The 19543-nt window shown below is 42.2% G+C and overlaps 1 protein-coding gene across 3 annotated transcripts in view; it reads left to right on the top strand.

Moving 5' to 3' along the window:
- The window catches only part of MTHFD1L (methylenetetrahydrofolate dehydrogenase (NADP+ dependent) 1 like), a 149209-nt gene extending 133161 nt beyond the window's left edge, over positions 1–16048 (top strand). For all 3 annotated transcript variants that reach the window (XM_040550572.1, XM_040550573.1, XM_040550574.1), the window contains 2 exons: positions 10815–10923; positions 14462–16048. In XM_040550572.1, the coding sequence (XP_040406506.1) occupies positions 10815–10904 (90 nt within the window). In that variant the 3' untranslated portion in view covers positions 10905–10923; positions 14462–16048. The remainder of the gene's footprint in view (positions 1–10814; positions 10924–14461) is intronic.
- The last annotated feature ends 3495 nt before the right edge of the window (positions 16049–19543 follow it).

Here is a 19543-nt window from a genome sequence, read left to right as displayed (position 1 = left end):
AGGGCATGAGGAGCTTTTGTTAGTAGACTAGATCAAATGGAGTTAAAAGATGATGTTTCACAAACAAATGCAGCAAAGATGGTACAGGTATTTCCCATCTTCCTCAGCCTTTGATGACTTTTTCCCATTCCTGCCTTCCTCAGTAGTGGCCAGGACAGCGCAGGTTGTGCCTGCATGCGTCGGATGTGTCAGGCACTGCATAACTCAGAGTTGTTTGTCTGCCTGGGACCTTGCATGAGCCCTGATCCTGTTTGTAACGAAGAGCATCAGTGCCATGGTATTTGGCAGCAGTAGTGAGGATGTGAAGCAGTGAACAGACACGGAAACAAAGAGCTCTGCAGGTAGTCTGTCCAGAATGGGATCAAGGCATGTTGGTGACAGCACAAGGAAGCTCCATCTGTGTTCGTGAAGCTCATGTTCTCTTTGCTTTTCTCTGGGGGAAAAAAAAAATCTTAATAACTTTCACAAAATCAGTTTCAATAATAGCTTCACAGTATTTAAGCAGTCTGGTGAAGGAGGGATGTAATGTGGAAGCAAGATAAAGCAGAATTTTCCCACAGATAGACCACAAATGATTTTCCAACGAGAGAAACTACCGAAGTCCCGACTGTTGGGGGTGCTGATGATGACTCCACAGGGCAACCTGTGGCTGTGTCCAAGGGCGAGTGCTCTTCCTCGCCGGTTGCCTGGATGCCAAAGCGGGTGGGCAGCTGCAGGCTGGCAGCTCAGCTCTGTGGCCACGGTCAGCGTGCCATCGCGGGGACGCCGGGAGGGGACGAGGCGAGTTGAGCGTGAGCGGATGTGTTGCAGGCTGGGTTTGTTGTGCCTTTGGCTGAGCAGTGAAGCTGTGAAGGGTCTGCCAAAAATGAGAGTTCGTTACAAGCTGGCCTTGTTTTGATTAGGAGCAGCCTGGAGGCTGTCCCATAAGAACGAGTAAAACCTACAGCTTTGTGTGCCAGTTTGTTCACTCTGGTATTGCAGAGATGATATTCTCACTGTTCTTTAAGTTCTGTTATCATTTTGTTTTAGTCGTTTTATGATTTAGCCTGTGTGTACGTGCACGAATGGACTCTCGCTTCTATGATGATGTATGTGTTACACATTTTTAAATACTCAAGAAAAATTTCCCATAGATCATCCTCTGCTAGATCTTAGTGAAGAAGCGAGACAGAACCGTTAACTTGTTCTGTGTTAGGATGCAGAAATTCAGTACTACCCAGCCCTTTTTTTGTCCTTTCACACACTTCATGCCCCCCGCAAAACATCTGTTAGTAGTTTTTTTTGTTTTTTTTTTTTTTTTTTTTTTTTTTCACACAAACTTGTTGTTATTTCTATGTATTGTTATCCTTTGTTGTATTGCAGAAATCTGATTTTAAACCCAATTTGCTGCAGGCTTAAACCAAGTACTTCAGGGCAAAGTGTGAGAAATGAAGGAAGTTTTATTTCATTTAAAAAATACTGATGCAAAGACTTCATTATGTAATCGAAAGAGATGTTTCACGGACTGTAGCTATTTGGCATAGTTATTTTGGAGTTTCGCTTACATGAGATGAAGATGAGAATCAGACTTACCTGTTCCAAGTTCCATTCTCCTGGCATCACCTCAGCTCCTTTTCTAACTTTTGGCAAATCATTTAACCTTTTCTGCCTCTTATCTCACGCACCTTTTAAAATGGAGATTTTATTTCACGTATTTTCCAGATGTATTTAATTCATGTTTTTAAGTACTTTGGAAAATATTTTCTTTAATATATTAAAGATCTGTTTCTATATATGGGTACAAGTTTGTAGGATAAAAATTGTGCCCTTAATTATCAAGATTTTGTCTGGTTTCCTTTGAAAATTAAATCTATCTGACCATATTAGCTCCTGGTGTAAGTTCAGTGAACAGAAATTCAAATTTTAGTATCTCCTTAGAGAAACTTTGAAATCAGTATTATTGACTCTCTTACTGATAAGAGAGTTAAGCTGCATATCCATGTCTAGATTTTTTTATATATATATATATATTTACTTCTTACAGCTATTACTGAGGTTCAGGAAACTAGCAAAGAAGGTGCTTCTTCTGAAGGTACTAGTGCATCATCTGTGCATTCCTTCTTTCTAGAAACTAAAGCCAAAATATTGCAAATGAGTTATATTTTTTTTCCCTTTCATATAGTAATAGTGAATTCCTCGCTGAAATTAGAGGTCTGTTTTCATACCTTGAGTTAACAACATAAGACTCATGGAAAATTGGGTGCATTCATGCTGGGTGTTGTTTCACAACTCTGTTCTTGATCACACTTCTCTATCAGTTCACCCACATAATTTAAGATGGTGGTTTTCAGCCTTTTTCAAAGCATTTGTATTCTCCTTCATCTGCCAGGAGAAGTGTGAGCTTCAGCAAAAGTTATTCAAGGCTTGCTTTTCTTAGCAGCCATTTTGGAACCTTCTTAAAATAGTGGCTCAGTCAACTATAGGATGAAAATTGCTGATCTAAGTAATATCCTCCATTCTTTATTTGTTTGTCAGATAGGGCCGCTGTATATTCTGATACGATTTTAGAGGACACATGGTACTGAATGTTACCTACTGCTAGAGGTCTGCTGTGCACTTGTTACTGATGCACTTCCTAGCACCACTGAAGTGGGAAGGGCAAAGTTTGTTATGTGTAGAACTCATACTTGCTTTACATTGTGTCCTGGTGCCACCATCTCCAGCTGCTGGGCTACAAAGCTCTGTACTTTCCCATGTCCACATGTCAGGCTGTCTGACCAGCAAGGGAAGTCTCCTGAAGGTTATGAAGCCTTTAAACAAAATGACATAGTAAAGATCGAGAGCACAAAGTGAGACTTGCTTCCAGGGTGTGAGGGATGGCCCTTCTAGAGAAAGAATTGGTACAAAATAAACAGGTTTCAGAGGAAGTGAAGTGTGCCCAGTCCCTGGGCAAAAGAAGGGTGGTTGGCATATGCCCACCCAAAACCTCTCCTTCCCAAATACCCTGAGACCCCCTGCTCTGAGCAGAGAGATCCTGAGGTGCTCGTACAGCTTGATCACCTCCTGGTCACCAGGAAACCCAGGCAGTGGACAGAACAGGAGGATCTTGTACCCATGAGCATCAGATACTTCAGACATTCTTGTTGCTGAAACAGTACGTGAGAGGAGCACCTTTCTATAAAATATCTTCTAGATTTATTCCCCCAGGGGCATGTTTCCAGCACTCTGATGTGCTGGCTGCTCGTCAGGAATGGGAACAGCCCTGGGAGCCTCTGACCCTCAGGAATGAGCTGAAGGGAAGGATTTCTTCTGACCGAGGAGGTGATTTCGTATGAGATGCAGAGAGTAAGAGCTCTCTGCCAGGGGCTCTGTCAAAAGCCTCAGAGGGACGGAAAATCAGGATGTAGACCTAGGCCCAAGGGAGCAGTTACTGCTGGAAATGGATTTGAGTGGGATGGGATGGGATGGAGGGGGGCGTTTTGGAATGAGTTACCTGGCATTTGTAGCTGTTTTTTCTCTCAGGCTGTATCTTCTCTGTCGGTGTTTTTTCTTTTTTTTTTTCTTTTTTTTTTTGGGGGTGGTGGGAGATCTGGTATTTTGTTTTGGTTTTGGTTTACTTTTAGCTTTCTTTCTGTAGCATTTTGGTTATCTATTGAACTATCCATGGCAGAGAACAGTTCTGAATTCCCTGTGAAACATCCTACCGCATTGTCAATAGTACAAACAACACACCAAATATTTAACCCATCTGATGTGCAACCTCAGAAGGATGCATTTTTTGAGTAAAACCTAAATATTTACACCATTGTGCTGTTATTAGGGAGGATCATTTTCTTCTACTACAAATATGGTTTTATATCCTCTAAGATAAAAATGTTTGAGTTGAGACAACTCTGCTAAGAGGAACTGCAGTCATGTATGTGAGTCACAAATGTTTTACTTAAAGGGGAAATTTACTCATTCTTTTACAGATTACGTCTCTGCCGAAGTATTTTATTTAATAACTAACAAAATGCCTGTTCTGGGTCTTTGGTGCCTCAGCACATCGCTAACAGCAACGTTTGAGTTTGTGCAATGTTGCACAGAGCTGTTCACTAAGAACTTGGCCAACCAAGCACTGGCCAAACGTCTTGTCCCCTGCTTCCTTTGGGATATGTACCCATAGCAGTTTCAAAAAAATGTACTGGACAGATGAGGACTGTTTGTGAGGGTCTGTGTTTTAATTCAGGATGCCCATGAGATTGCTCTCAGATTCAGACTATTTCTGCTCAAGATGAGTAAATCGTAGGGTCCTGGAAATCCCCCAGAGAACATTACAGAGCACAGGCTACTTCCACCTCGCTTGAGCACCTGGCAGCAAGGTCAATTGGGATTGCATACTCGGTGTTCAGTACTGCTGTAACTTCATCCAGATGCTGATAGCAGAACAATGTCTGTGCGTTTGTTGTTGTAAATACTTTCCCAACATTGGACAACTGCCAAAAATGTGCAAACGTTAATGTAAGAGAAAATGATAATAGAATAATTGATGCCAGATGGACTTCTGCACCTGATATCAGCCAGCATGCCAGTGAGACGGAGCTATTTCTTGCAAGGAATACTACAACCTGTGTCGGAGTAGGATCATCATCTTTTCCAACGTTATTTTGATCATTTTGAGAGCTGTTAATGTGTGGAGTTTCTTAGTGTGACTGTTGTTATACCTTACGACAAGATTTCTTTTTTGTTAAAGATTTCCTGAGAATGAAATATGAGCTTCCCTCTCCTTACCACCTCTGGCTATCATCAGGTTTGGCAAATTTTCATTAAAACTTAAGAGTGAACCTTTATTTAAACACTGACTAAAAATTGTTGCTTAACTGCTTTTAGAAATCCCTGTTATTTTCAGGCAATGAAAAATAATGAGATAATGGTTTCTTAAGCCTTATGTAGTTATTAAAGTAGATTTTTTGAAATTAATGCAATTTCCAAGGCTGAATTTACTAGTTTGTCTTTAAAGGTTAGTACTTTTGAAGGAAGCCCCAGCTTGCTTTCATTGTGTGTCTGCTTTTCCTAATGTGGAAGGTTTTGTGGTGTTTTTTTTTTTCCACCTTTCAGAGGTGGTGAAAGGTCACTTGAGAGTCGGTTTTTTCTGGTACAGTGTTGTTCCCCTCTCTAATACGTGGGTGGCTGTTTATACTAATACGTGGGTGGCTGTTTATACTATATTGTGCCTATTTCGTTTTAGCCATTTCATGTCTGTTGTATTTCTTTCTTTTAATTAAGCCAAATTATTCTTTTCCTTCATTTTCCTGTTAAATTATTTCTTCCATCGTTCCAAATGTGAGCTGATTTTTGATGCTCTGCAAACTGGGGGAAATGTTCAGGTTCTATGGATCAAGCTAAAAGCTGATCCGAGAGCTGTTAGGATATGCTGCCTAATTTTTGTGCATTAGCATCGCTTTTCAGTGCACATGGAGTGTCTCTGGGCAGTGCAGCAGAGTCCAGGCTGAAGATGAAATAACTCTCCATGGAAGGGTTTGCACAAAAACATGTTATGGAGTGCTGTGGTCCTATGGAGAGTACAAGGACCTTAAAGCATCCAGTATTAACATCTGCACTCCTCCAGTCATGCAGTGTACTCATGTAACTGTTTAAATCTCTCTCTCCCAGCCCATGGGTGCTGTTCCCCTGGTGCCAGCTTCCAGTGCATGCCCAGCACCACGGAAGTCGGTGGAGGTAATCTGATGGTGGAGATAAAGAATGTGCCTAAATGTGTGCAAGGTTGGGGACCTGTGAGGATGCTTTCAGAAGGAAGGAAAGAAGCTTTCTTTCAGCTTCTCATGCATTGGGACTGACAGATGAACTGCAGGGGAGCAAATTTCTGGTAGTGGATCTGTCTTTCAGAGCTCTAATTCACACTAAGAGACATTATTGAAACCCTCAAGTGGAGCTCCTTTGTGCCACGCCTCAAGGGTCCAACAAATGCTAGCACGTTGAACATAATGCATGCAGGTTTACAGTGCTATTTATAAATCTCTTGAGTTTCCTCTTGTATTGTTTCTTGCTGAGGGAGTATGGAGTGTGCAATTCACCCCATCAGATTTTATTAAGGAGTTATCTGCAGTCATATGTCTGCTAGATTCTCCTGAGAAACATGTTTTCCACAGTATTTCAAGTTTCAGATGGTTGCACGTTGTCCTAACTTGTTCAATTAACAAAAGGGTACAAGTAGGCAATGTGAATTACTTGTATTCTTGTCAAATGCAAGATTAACTCCATAAGCCAGAACAGAGATGTTTCCTCAGTAAGCTGTTGTTGTTTTTTTTGTTATCTTCTAGTCTTCTGTTTTGCTTACTTAATCTAAGTACAGATTTCTCTGGTTTTGGCGTGTTTTTTTTTTGTTTGTTTGTTTCTTCTGTATTTAGAAACCATGCTACTATGCAGCCACGTGTTGTCTTATAGCTGAAAAGGACACTAAATGTGAGTTGGATGTAGTCCTCAGGACATCTGTTTTGCAGATCATGCCATTGTGCTAACCCTGTTAAGGTGATCTCAGGTCCTATTAGTATTTTTTTTAATAAATAAATATCTGTACATATGTGTATATGCACACTTGAAGTACAAGGCAGGATGTGTCAACCACTAATAGGCGTTTGTACTATAAAAAAGGAACTGAAGCAGGATAGTTCATCTTGGCACCATGGCAAACCCGGCTAGCAGAGCCTTAGGGCTTGATGGTAACTGTTACATAGACCTGAGGGCCAAATGAAATTACAAGGGAACATGTAACTGTAATTTAAATGAAAGTCCAATGAAGCTCAGCTTAATCTCTCATCCAGTGACTCTAGGTGTGTTTTTGGAGAGGGTGTGGAACACCACTCTCATACAGCTTCCTTAGAAATAATGGGCACTTGCCTTTTGTAAGGAAGCTCCTTTTTTGTTTTTCTGTTTAGTCATGTAAGCACGGCTCTGGAAGATAGTAAATGCCTGGTGTAAATAACGGTAGCCTACGGACTTTAAGTATAATCGTATTTTATCTTCCACTAGATGTTCATTTCCAGGATCATAAATGATCCTCAGGATGGCTGATTTTTTAAGACTTACACTTTTTATCTCCTAAACATAGAATGACATAGTAAGAAATATGCATTGTATTTTTCACGTTGTCTTTTTGAAGCTGATTTGCTGTCATGGATGCGTAGACAGCTGCAGAGTTTATAAAGAAATTGATTGGTTCCGTTGAGCTCCTACACAACTAGTTCCTGTTAATCATGATACATTTTGGGTAGTAGCTGGATGAATTCTTCATAAAACCTTTTTTTTTTTTCCCTGCATAAAACATTCAGATGAATTGCATTAAGTCTTAAGATGCAAAGTTTATGCCTTTATATATTCCTTCTCTCAAGGGCAGTGTGATGATAACAGGTTTGGTCAAATTCAGTATTGATTATTTTGGCTGCCTAAATCCAGTTTGTGGTCTGAAGTGGATAATGTGGTCTCTTTCACTACTTCGTATCCTGCCTTTCCCCCACAGCCACATCACGTGCTGTAGAGTAGCCACCAAGCTATAACCAAAACAGCACTATATGGGAGTGGAGATTTGCACTGATCTCTGTGTGGTGTATAGAGGGCGTACGTTGCTGTTCCCCAGTGCAGGGGAAGAGGATTGCTTTGAGTCTGCAGCCCTGTGGAAAGCCAGCCAGCTGAAGCCTCGTTCAGCCTTGCAGCCTACCGAGCCCTCTGCTCCCATGCCTTTTGGCCTCATGAAAGAAACAGAATACTGGTGAGGGAATAAGTGGTAGTAAACTCCTCAGCCAGCCAGCTGTCTCCTGCTATTGACCGTGAAGTAATGAAAAAGGGATAGATTCTGCTGCGTGTTACCTCTGCATGTCCAAATAATGAGAGCAGAGAGACACGGTCGTAAATCTGCATGGCTTTGCCTGTTTGGAAGTCTGGGCCATGGGGAAAATGACAGGATGTATTTTATTTGCGCTCTGAAGTTCACATAGCTGTTTGTCCGAAAGTGTTTCCTCTCTGGTTTTGTGCCTTGTACTTCATTTTGCGTAGCAGTAATTTTAATTCAGATGAACTTATTCCCTTCTGTTGACTTAAATTTTCAATACAAGACTAGTTGTACTCCCTGAACTGGCAATAAACTGTTTTGATATTCACATTTATAGATGTAATAGATTTCCATTAGTTAATATGGGCCCAGTTACTCCACTCTGATTTTTGTAGACAAAAAAAAAAAAAAAAGAAGAAACCTCCAAGCACATATAGGATTTATTTAACAACACAATAATAAGGAAAAACTCCACTAAACGTATTCCTGTTTTATTACATGGGGAAAATGAAGACTGGCCAAGCTTGTAGATAGAGGTTTTTTAACAAAGATGGGGGGGGGGGGCATGTAATTTGGGAGTTTACTCCCAGATGTAGATGTAGACATAGAACTGACCTACACAGAGTAACCAGAAAGTTGTCTTTGGCGATGTGCTCATTCCCTTCCCATCCCAGGGAAATGTAATTCACTATGGCTGTTCCTTGTCAAGAGTTAAGTCATAAACAGGGATGAATCTGGGGCAGAAAATAATTCAGTAACCCGAATAATGTAGTAGTCTGACTGGTGTGGCCAACAGATAAACAATAGCAGCAAGGTGTTTTAGTACTTAACTTAGGTGCCGAGACAACATCAGCGAATAAAACAATGTCCTACAATCAGTGGAAGGGTTTTGGGTGAATGCAAACAGACAGTTTTGTCTTTTAATCCTACTGTGTGCGATAACAAAAGCTCAGGAAGGGCTATATTTAAAACCAGGGGAAATGTACCGTGTCCAGCAGAAGAGCAGGTCGCATTGTTTTTTCTCAGACCTTAAGTAGGATGATGGCTGCGTCAGCACTGCACCCCCCGAGATGCTTTCCCCCTTGGAGCAGTGGGATTAACCTCTGAGATGGCAGGGCAGCACGAAGAGACGTGTTTGTCCTCGTGTCCCTGTGACGGGAACACTGCGCTGAGCGTTCAGAGCGGAAGCTGAAGCCCAAGGGAGATGCGAACTGGGCACTGGAGGTGCCAGTTGTGCCTATGAAGAAATACAGCCCGCTCCAGCCAGAGAGGAGACTGTGAGTCCATCTCTCTGGAGCAACTGGGATAGCGGTCATTTGTTTTTCCTCCTTTGAGGCCGATCAGCCTGTTACAGGCTGCCTTTGGACGGGGAAAAGCACCATTGCTGAGCTGTGCTCCTCGGGGAACTGGGGAGGATGGAGGTGGGAAGCCGCCCGGCCATCTTAGCTGCATGCTCTGCTAGGAGGCGGCCCTCCTGCTGTGGCCCTCCCACCACCTGCCTGGGCCAGTTTCTCCCTGTCCTTAGGCTACTGTGTCTGGTGTTTTTGGTGCTCAAGCCTGTCTGATTTGTTCCTGTACAACCGTGTTTGAAGGTTACCTTCTGGGGTCAGATTAACCACCAGCTTCAGTGAGGTCCCAGCTGACTGGCCCCATCTTAAATCCTGCTCACCAGAATCTAGCATCTCTTAAAGAACTTTTAATGCTTAAAGGCTCCTAGCTAGCAAACAGGTGAGCTAACGCTGAACTGCAGGCTTGTTTCCAGAGATTGTAAACATCTCTCATCTCTTTGGGTATTAATGTAGGACCTAATATATTAGGGCCATCCTCTGCCTCTGAGGTTAAGCTATTGAAAAGGTTTATGGAGTTCACAAGGACAAATGCTATTTTTAGAGTGCCTTGAATTAGTGGAGACGGGGTGAGATATTTTTAACCATCACTTTATGAAGACTCAGGGTGGGAACCCACAGTGGCTCAGGTTGCTCCAATCTGGTGCTGCCTTAAACAGCCCTACAATTGCATCCTTTACCTTGTGCCAGTGCTGGTATTAGAGCCATAGAAGATCCTTCTGGCTGAAGGGGATCAAAAAAATATAATTATTTTGCTGAACTTTATTTCCAGACGTCTTCTGCATGAGGGAGAAGGTGGAAGGGCTGAGGTGGGGAAGGTGAGAAGCTGGGGTACTCTGGTTTAAGGTGTCATAGATTGTGGTGGGCCTGCACCTCAAGATTTCCAAGTCACTTGTGTGTCTTAATTGCCGCTGAAATGTTAATTGTAAATAACAATATAAGTAGCATAAGCAGAAATGTAGTAAATTGTGTAATTTAGGTCCATGAGATTATTCAAATTAGAAAGTATGCAGATGCTGGTGTTTTGTGCTAGATCAGGATCTTAATTGTAAATAGCTTGAGATAATTGGGTTGCTTGGGCTTCATATCTCAGCCTACCAATTCTAACTACTGAATTAAGATTCAACTATAATCCATGTATGTTTCATTGAACTGTTTCAATTTGTTTCTCATATTAAGTATTCAGTTGTGAAAGCCTTGCGATTAACTCTGTTCCTATATTCTGAATTTGTGGGGGAAAGGTCTGCAGTTTAGCACATTTGTATAACCAGGTGAATTCAGGCAGCTGTGTCCTTGCTCTTTGCTGTGTGAATTTCCAAGTAGATGTAAATGGATAAATATTCTGGATGAATATTCTGAGGAACAAATAAGTCTGAGTATCATAATTTGTTAAGGAGTTTATTCTTATGTTTAGTTTACTAGCCTCTATTTTGTGGCTTTTATTTCCTCTTTCCCACCCTTTAGAAACATATGCTTAAAAATGAATTGAAGAAGGGCAGAGCTTGACATTTTCAACAGAAACAAAAAAATGTGATGAAGTTCACATCTGTAGTTGAGTCCGCAATGAACAATCCCTCCTTTCTCTTACTCTGAGGTTTACATGGATGGAGTGATTTATCTCCTTACAGGTGCAGGCGTATAACTTCGTTTCATTATTCCCTCAGATGAGCACCATGCCAGGACTGCCCACGAGGCCGTGCTTCTATGACATTGACCTCGACCCCGTCACAGAGCAAGTGAAGGGATTATTTTGAGACTGCAGTCAAACTTCAGGTGAGTCAACAGACATTATTTTCCTATTCCAGTTTGGGGGAGGATGTTTGTCTCTGGTAGGTACATGAAAAAGATTATGAGGAGCCTATATAGGCCCTAGTTTCACTGAGGACTTCACATGGGGATTTGGCAAGATGTTTCATAATGTGCAGTTTATAATGTGTCTTTCTCCTTTGCTGCATGGTTGCCAGCACTTTACTGGTGTGCATTGATGATGCCTTTTGGATTTCCTGGCTCTGCCAGTTTGAGAGGGAGCTGGCTCTGCAATTATACTGCTTTTGGCTGTGGAAAATGTTAGTCTGAAGAACTCATGTCTTGTTAAGTCACCTAAAAAGAAATATCTAGTTCATCTTTGATACTATCATGTGGCAGTGTGTTTCTGTCATTACCCAGATATCAGAGGAGACATTTCTCTGCTTTATCATGAGCTTTGTTTTGTCTTTTTCCTGTTTGCTATCATCTCTCTCAGATGATAATAAACATTTCAGGAACACAAATCTGGCCTCTTAGGCTGTGCGTTTTTCATACTGACTTCCCTGTCTGTCCTTGAAGGCTGCAGTTCCCCCACCACTTCTTCTCTAAGTACTTAATTTTCTTGGTGTCTAGTTTTAATTTTGTGTAGCACGTGTTTCTTACTTGAAAATCCAAGTTAAAATATTTCATGCTATTTCATTTAACCTTGCACTATACTAAGTGGAGTAAGAAGAGATGTAACCCTACCTGAAATAAACCACGTGTGTCTGTGGTGGGACTCTCCTATTACTTTTCCCTCTCTCTCTCTCTCTCTCTCCGCCCCACCCCCCCAGTAAATCAGTCTGGAAAGCAAGATGGTTACTTTTACACAGAATAACAATGTCACTATGAGCTCATACGGCTGTGGTGACAGCCCAAGTCAGCTGCAGCTTTGGGTTGGATGTGCCCAGGCACTTGAGCAATCCTTATTTACTCTGGTTTAAGAGAACCAGCTTTCATTTTCTGTGTTTTGACGGATTATTTGGGGGAGGGGAGGTTTGCACAGCCCAAGGCGAATACTCTTCGGACCAAATTAACCAGTAGTTTCCTCACAGCACTCACAGAATATCTGGTGAGAACATATTCTGCCATTTCACATGTACCCATCAAGACAAGTGAAAAACCGTTAGCTTGAAAATTAAACGGTATGCACAGGTAGTTACTACCTGATGTGCTAGTAATGAGGAGTGCTTACGCACATGCAAACTGTCCCTGACTCTTCCGTTGCTTACCACTTCTTGACATATATTCCATCTTTGTTACTGATACACATTATATGCCTGATGGCTTCTTGCATGCATGTTACGTTATCATGTGTTAATCATGTAATTACCTCTGAATCATCTAAAATGACTGCAGGATCCTAATGTAAAATCTGTATGCAGATTCACGTAACCTGCTTAATTGTGTGGTTACTGCCTGGTCATTCACAAATCCATCAAACTTATTAGTGTGTTACAAAGAACAATCATGAATAAGCAGATAAAATGTTCCATTCCAATTGTGAATGTCTTTCTTTTGAAGTAGTGCATGAAATTACAATGTTAACCTTGGCTTTTAATCAGTGATGGTGGTTTCTTAGCTATAAAAAGAAATGCTAACAAAATCACAAAAACATAGTAGTCAGGCAAAAAATGGTGTATATCCAACTGCAAATAAATTATTTTAATTTCATTATGGTGGTGTTGGTGGCATCAGATGAACAGATGATTCAGCAAGCTTAAGCCTTTTAAAGAAAAGAACAGGCACATGTTCACCTGCATGCCTGCTTTCAACTATCTAAATACACGTTCTGCATTGATAATATTGTAACACCCAGGGAGCACCATAGAGGGTATGCACTGTTCATCAGCTATAAAATTCACGCACTTCATGCACTAGATTTGTACATTTGTCATTTTGGATAAAGAGAGAAAATACATTCCCAGATAATCTTTACTCACAACTTTCTTTCAAGAAGCTTAGTATAGTTCTTTGCTTTCACAATTTCACTGAAGTGAACCCACACTGTAGCTGATATTACACTTCAAGGTATCTGGGTTTGTTTCTGCGATGGCAGATTGAGGGATTCTTTTCTACTTGGTTTGAATTCTTTTCTTAGGGTTGTGGTGTACAACGTAAAATTTCCAGTAATATTATATTTAGCCAACTCATTAGAACTGATTGAAATCTTTAAGATGTGGTAATTGAAATATATTTAGAGATTAGTGTAAGAGCTGCAGATGTTTCATTATAAATACGGTCAGAGCTGAGAACAGTTGTGTTAGTGGGCAGTTTATATCCTCTTCTGCAATGCGTAGCTTCATAAGACTTGTGAAAGAGTTGCAGACAAAATTTCCTGCTGTAACAGAGTGGTGCTCTTCTTGAACTGAAGCTCTTTTTGTTGTTGTGGACAAATAGCTAATACATATAACATAAGCTATTGCATTCTCTCTGTAGGAGCAACGTGCTCTGTTTAAAAAATAAATAAATAAATAAATTGAATAGTGGGGAATGAACCCAAAGGAATCTGGCTAGTTCCTTGTCACTAACCATTACCCTATTTATCCTATACTGCCCAGCTTACACTAAGAGGAAATTTGAAGTCATTTCCTTGGGAGCTATCTGTAGATAGCACCGGTCAGAATAAGAATTATTTAAATGCAGACAAGCTTGCCAGGAGGAAGAACTATTTAAAAAAAAAAAAGTGTTATTTGCCCAGTGAGGAGAATTTATGAACCCAACCCACTCTGCAAAAGTACAGTCTGTTAAGGACCCTTGTGAGCTCTAGGGCTTCCTCTAATGAAATCAGCAGCAGCAGGTGTCTGCTCTTACTGTGCCAGCACTGCTTTGGGAATCTGGGTTGATGGGGGAGGCGGTGTTTTTCCTCAGTTGGCTCTGACTTAGTAAGGCCATGGCTGTCCACAATTGCAGATATATTCTTGCACTTGTCTCCTCTTCAAAATTGGCAGAGCATCAGAGCAATTGCAATACACAGCACAGGTATTTTTCCACCCTGAGAGCTTTTCTGAATGCAGGAGGAATCCCAGAGCTCAGCCTGTGAGCATCTACACAGCTATAAAGAAGCCCTTGAGGAGGACACCAAAACTGGTGTCGTAAAATTGAGAAATATTTGTTGGATGTTTTCATCTTAATTCATTCAGATACGAATAGAAGTTGTTTGAAGATCTTTCCTTTGTGCCCACAAAGATGATCCTATGAAAGAAAAAGCTGACTTGCTTTAGTCTCATTCCACAGTATTGCATATCGGGGTTTCAGTCAGCAGCAGTTACTGTGATAATGTAGAACTTGAAGTCCGTATCAGACGGGAATATGAGTTCAGATTTCTGTTTCCCTCCTGGTGTGGATACACAGATAAAAATGTTTATTTATGCCACATGCATCTTCCATTCTTGTATATTATGGTTAAGGCAAAATATCCAGTTTCACTTAAAACACTGCAAGTAAGTTTTAGATTATATTTGTTTCTTTCTTCTTTAACGACTTCTTGTTTCAACCTATAACTTCTTTATCTTTCTCGTTTCAGAAGCCTGGAAATTAAGAGCTGCAGCTTTTCTATTTCCTGCAAACAGGAGACAAAAATGAATTTGAAGTATTCCTGTTATGTGTCTCTGGAGGAATGTCAAGATAGACCAAAGAGCAAAAGTTTACTCTTTCTTCAAACTAGTTTTTTATGATGAAATATAGCTGTGAGGTTAAAAAAAAAAAAAAAAAAAGGAAAAGAAATGACAAGCTAAATGTTTCTCACTGTAGTGCAGAAAGCTCTCTGCAGGGTCTTATACTTGTTTGTGGATAAACTGACATTGAAAAAAAGTGGAATTTTTGCCTTTAGAGTTTTCATCTTTTCTCAAAGGAGTTAACAGAACTATTTCCCTTATCCTTGGCCATCTAAAAACTTACGCAAACATGATTATGCTGTGTGATTGAGCTGTTTCTCTCAAAAAAATACGCTTTGGCTCCTGGCATTCAGGAGCTGAAACTATACACAGATTAACTGCACATTTTTGAGTTATCATCAAGTGTTGCTCTGGATGCATTTGGGCAACAGCCAAGCTTCAAGCAAGGAAGATATTAAGTAGAGAAAGAACAGAGCATGTATTTTGTGAAGCGTTTCTAATATATAATTAGTTTCCTTGGTGGGCAAATATCTTCTGAAACACTTCAGCCAGAGCTGTCTCATATCCATAGGTCTCTGTGTATCCGAAGCATATGTTAGAGGCTGTCCAGCTGACGATGTGCTTGTTGTGGTGGAGCTGGTTGTTCAGAGAGGGCATTGCTCCATCAGAAGCCCTGTTATGCTCCAGTTCCTGGCTAATGAAGCCTCCTGCTGTGCTGGCTCCAGACCTAGAGGCTCTGTGCCCTGTCCCTGGCAGCGTACGACGCCCGGGAATGAGAGAAGAATGCCCATCACACGAGGATGCGACAGGGCAGGACTTTGCTGTGCAGTTTTGAGCCGCCTTGTACAGCTGGAATGTGTTTTATATTTGAAGTGGCTACTCAAACAAGTCAAATCCTCAGCAGTGTGCGTTAATTTACCTCTCTAACTTATCTTTTCCAGTTTCCCAAATCTGCAGCAAAACGTGCCTTAAGCTTTGGATACTGCGTTTAGCTTTCCAAGCTGCTGCTCCTCAGGAAACTCTCACTGACAGACTGTTGGTTCCCTCAATAACAAAAAATGCGGCAGAACAATAGGTTTAATCGAGACAATAGGCCATTGGTTTTTTTAAGGTAAAAAGCAGCGAAATAATGATGAGGGAGTTTATTTTCCTGGTGACGTTTTCCATCCTGTTGCTTTGCTCCGCTTACGCACATCTGTATGTTATGGGCCGATACAATGCCGTTTGGGTTCCCTTTTGCACAGCCACCTTTGGAGCCTGAGTTGCAGCACAGTTCCTGAGATAATTGAGGGGTTTGTTTGGGTTTTTAAAATCATGCTTGGTTATTTATAAACCCCAAACTGTAATTATGGACCAAAGAACAAACTGGGGGCAATTAAAGTAATTATCTGTACCTTCCCTGGAGTAGCACGGAAATGTCTGCTGACTGCATTTCAGAACGGCTCTATTCATAGCATTGTCTCCCAGCACCGGGGGGATCGCAGTGATGGTAAACATAAAAAAAAAAAAAAATAAAGCTATCTGATACTCTAGCCTGATTAGGTGATAGAGCTCATAACACTGTGGATGCTTTAATTTAACTGAGGAGAAGGACAAACCTGCGAAGTAGAAAGCAAAATTCACATATGGATTTCACAGCTCCTGCGGACAGAGAGTTCTGGTATTTTCTATTAAATTGTGCCCCAGAATACAACCCCACTATTCGTATACACAACTGTGTTGTAATTTAGTCCCATGCACACCCAGATACATAGCCTGGAAAAACCCAAAGACTTCTGGAAAGAAATAAGAGTGGTTTCCAGGCATAGTTTTCCTATAGTTCCAGCAGTTTTTTCAAGATATATAAATGAGGTTTTCCCTGTCTTGCCCAGTGAAATTCAGAAAACCATAACCTTGCCTTACTCGGGGTCACCGTGGCTTCCCCACTGCTGTGTGGGACTTATCTGATGGGATTGTGCAGTGTGGGCTGCTAAAGATGACACTGGCTGTCCGCTTGTGGAGCATCCACTGTCCCTTCAGGCCATGCACACTGGGGCTGTTTTTCTGACCCATCGGTCTCTCCCTAAAACACTGTTCCAGCTCTGTTCATTTAGAGTTAAGAAACATCCAGTAATTTTTCTACTTTTACATGCCTAGGATTTGTTACATTATTTTGATAGCTTCAATAATTGAAGGAAAACAGGAATGACTCTCTTTTGTTTCATCCTAGCTTTTTTCCCCCTTCTAGTTAACTATCTGCAAAATCCCTCGAGCTATTCCAATTTTTGGCTCTTCATTTTATATTTTAGCAGAAGATTTGTTAAGAGTAATCCACGCTGGCCTGCAGGTTCTGCCTCGCAGTCTGCAGGGATTGAGTTATTGGCCATCGGCTGAGCTGCAGAAACAGTCCCAGTGCCTTCCCTTGGGCCGCCCTATTTCTGAGGCCAAATGCCTTCATCAAGAAGGGTTTAAAATGAAATTTTTGCGAGGTAAGTGGTATTGCTAGGTGTGTCACTTGTTGCTGCACAGCTGGGCTTGCAGATGTGGGGCTCCCGCCTTTGCGTCGGCTCTGAGCAATTTTGCAGCATTGCAGACGTGCAGCTTTGCGGGGCAGTTTGCCTATAGCACGTTAAAAACCACACGGGTGTTTGTTGTCAGGTTTGCTTTTTGTAGGCACTGAGTATTTTGTTATTGCTGCTGCTGAAAACTAATGAGATTGAAATATTTCAGACTGATTAAAACAGGTTTCTTGGTTTGTACTTTAAAATTAAAAGCTCTGGGTTTTCAGTTGCTGTAAACGTAAAAATAAAGGATGTGTGCTGATGTTCAGTTTGCAGAAGTGGCTGCTGTCTCAAGTCTGATTTCATCAACAGAGAACATCCATTAGTTAATATTTTTCTTACCCACCATCCTGTCTACTTACATAGTGACCTATTCTTTTCTCGTGAGTCACTTGGTCTTGTCCTGCCCCCAGCTCCAGCCGAACGTGACCACAGCAAGGCAGGAGAGAGCTCAAGCAGCATCGTGGTCGAGTGCCAGAAGCGAGCAAGGCGCGGGGCTCTCTCTGGGTTCCCTCAGTGACCAGAGCAGTCGGCAGAGCCAAGCCAGCCCCGAGAAGCCAGGAAGGCGTTTTGTTGCTGGCTGTTGCCGCAAGGGGCTGCGCACAGGAGGGCTCCCCACCTCTTCTCTCTCGGTGCAGCCCTTTTGAAGTTGGTTTGTGTTTGGAGGGAAGGACACACCAGACTAACATCCTGTCCTGGTCCCAAAATATCTTGCTATTGCCTGTGGTCCTTGGCGTGAAAGGCTCGATCAGATGCAAGGGTCAGTTGGACGCTTTCCACTTCTCAGCTGGCAGCTGGATTTGTGTGGAGCAGCGTCAGGTACAGGAACATGCATCCGTGAGCTGCTCGGGGTGGGACTGAAATACAAGAAATGCAAAAGCTTCAGGGACTGTAGATGTTAACTTGACTGGATCATAACACAGCAGCAAGCAGCCCGGGAGCAGGAAGAAATAAAATGGGGAAGCGAGATGAGCTGGAGGCAGTGGAAGGAAATCAGGCATTTCAAGCACATACAGGACATTGCTTCTGTTTTCTCAATAGCAAGACGAAGTCATTTGGACTAGCATTGGGTTTTTAACTTGTCCACACGTGAGGTCATAATAATAGTTCCCTTCTCCATGCACGTGTGTGTAACATTAAATATACACGAGCATGCATGAGGGCATATGTATTTGTGCATGCAGTTTTTATGTAAAACCTTGAATATTTACTTCCCAGGTAAAACTTTTGACTTGAAACCTTTGAGCAATGATTGGAAAGAGCCAGACCACTACATGCCAGTGTAGGCTGAACTGGACAAGGCCTTGAGGAACTCCCCAAGTCAACCCCACTTTGTGCTGGGAATCGGACCTGGTGACATCCAGGTCCCTTCCCAGATAAGCTGTTCTGTTTTCCTGCTGTGATGCTAGTAGGAAAGGTGAGCAATGGGGAAGCATGCATAGCTGCAGAGCATGTGTATAGAGATCATAAGGACTTTCATTCACAGAGCAGAGTACTATTTAAAAAGAGGATGTGTCGAACACAAGTCGCAATTACTTTTTTAATGTCAATATCCGATCACAAAGTTAGTTAGGTTCTTAATGCCAGAGAAAATATTCAGCTTTTCGGGACACAGCCTGTTGGTTTCCCATAACACAGCATCTACATGTCCCTATCGCATACACAGTGAATATTCTCCAGAAAAAGAAAAAAATAATTACGGCTGTATTTGTACCAAATATGTGTTACATAGATGAAATGTAACTATGCCGCTATATGAGTTCCAGGAGTTTTATTCCGGTTCCATCTTTGCCAAAAGTCTTGAGGGGAAATGTGAGAGCAGGGAGGAGAGCCTGATGTATGACTTGTGGCAGCAGACCAGCTCCTGCGCAGCTTTTGGCCAGCCAACATCTCTGCAAGGAGACGCCGTCCCTGTGTTCGATGGATCCCTGCTTACACTGTTGCACACATTTCCGCCCCGCTCAGCTGGAGCATGTGTCACCTCAGTGCCTCCTCTGCAGTCAAAAAATAGTGTTTGCCAACCTGCTTTTGCAGGTGTCTGGGGTAAGCAGGCTCCCGGTGACTGCAGCAGGTGAGGAAGCACTGATGCCAGCAGATCGCAGCCCGGCGTTGGGCACTGCGGGTGTTTTGTCAGCAGTGGAAGTGTGAGAGGCTTCCTGACCCCATCCCTTCCTTCCTGCAGCACCTGAGAGCCTCAAATGGCTGTTTGCATGGTTACAGTGGGCAGCTCAGAAGGCAAACCTCTGCTGGCAGCAGGGAACTGCCAAAACAGAGCTTGGGGACAGTAAGTGTCAGCGGGGCAGGGCTGATGGCTGCCGGGGGCAGTGGCCTCTTCAGCCACCACGGCTGGCACTAGAGACTGTGATGTTAGCCTAAGGTATCTGCTTAATGCTAAGCCCTTTGCATCGTTTCCATACAGTGATGGGTTTTGTCTCTGATATCATCCAACCA

The sequence above is a fragment of the Cygnus olor genome, chromosome 3 (assembly GCF_009769625.2).
Source record: "Cygnus olor isolate bCygOlo1 chromosome 3, bCygOlo1.pri.v2, whole genome shotgun sequence".
NCBI classification, from domain to species: domain Eukaryota; kingdom Metazoa; phylum Chordata; class Aves; order Anseriformes; family Anatidae; genus Cygnus; species Cygnus olor.
Note: the sequence above shows the minus strand (reverse complement) of the source record. Positions and strands in the feature narration are given on the sequence as shown.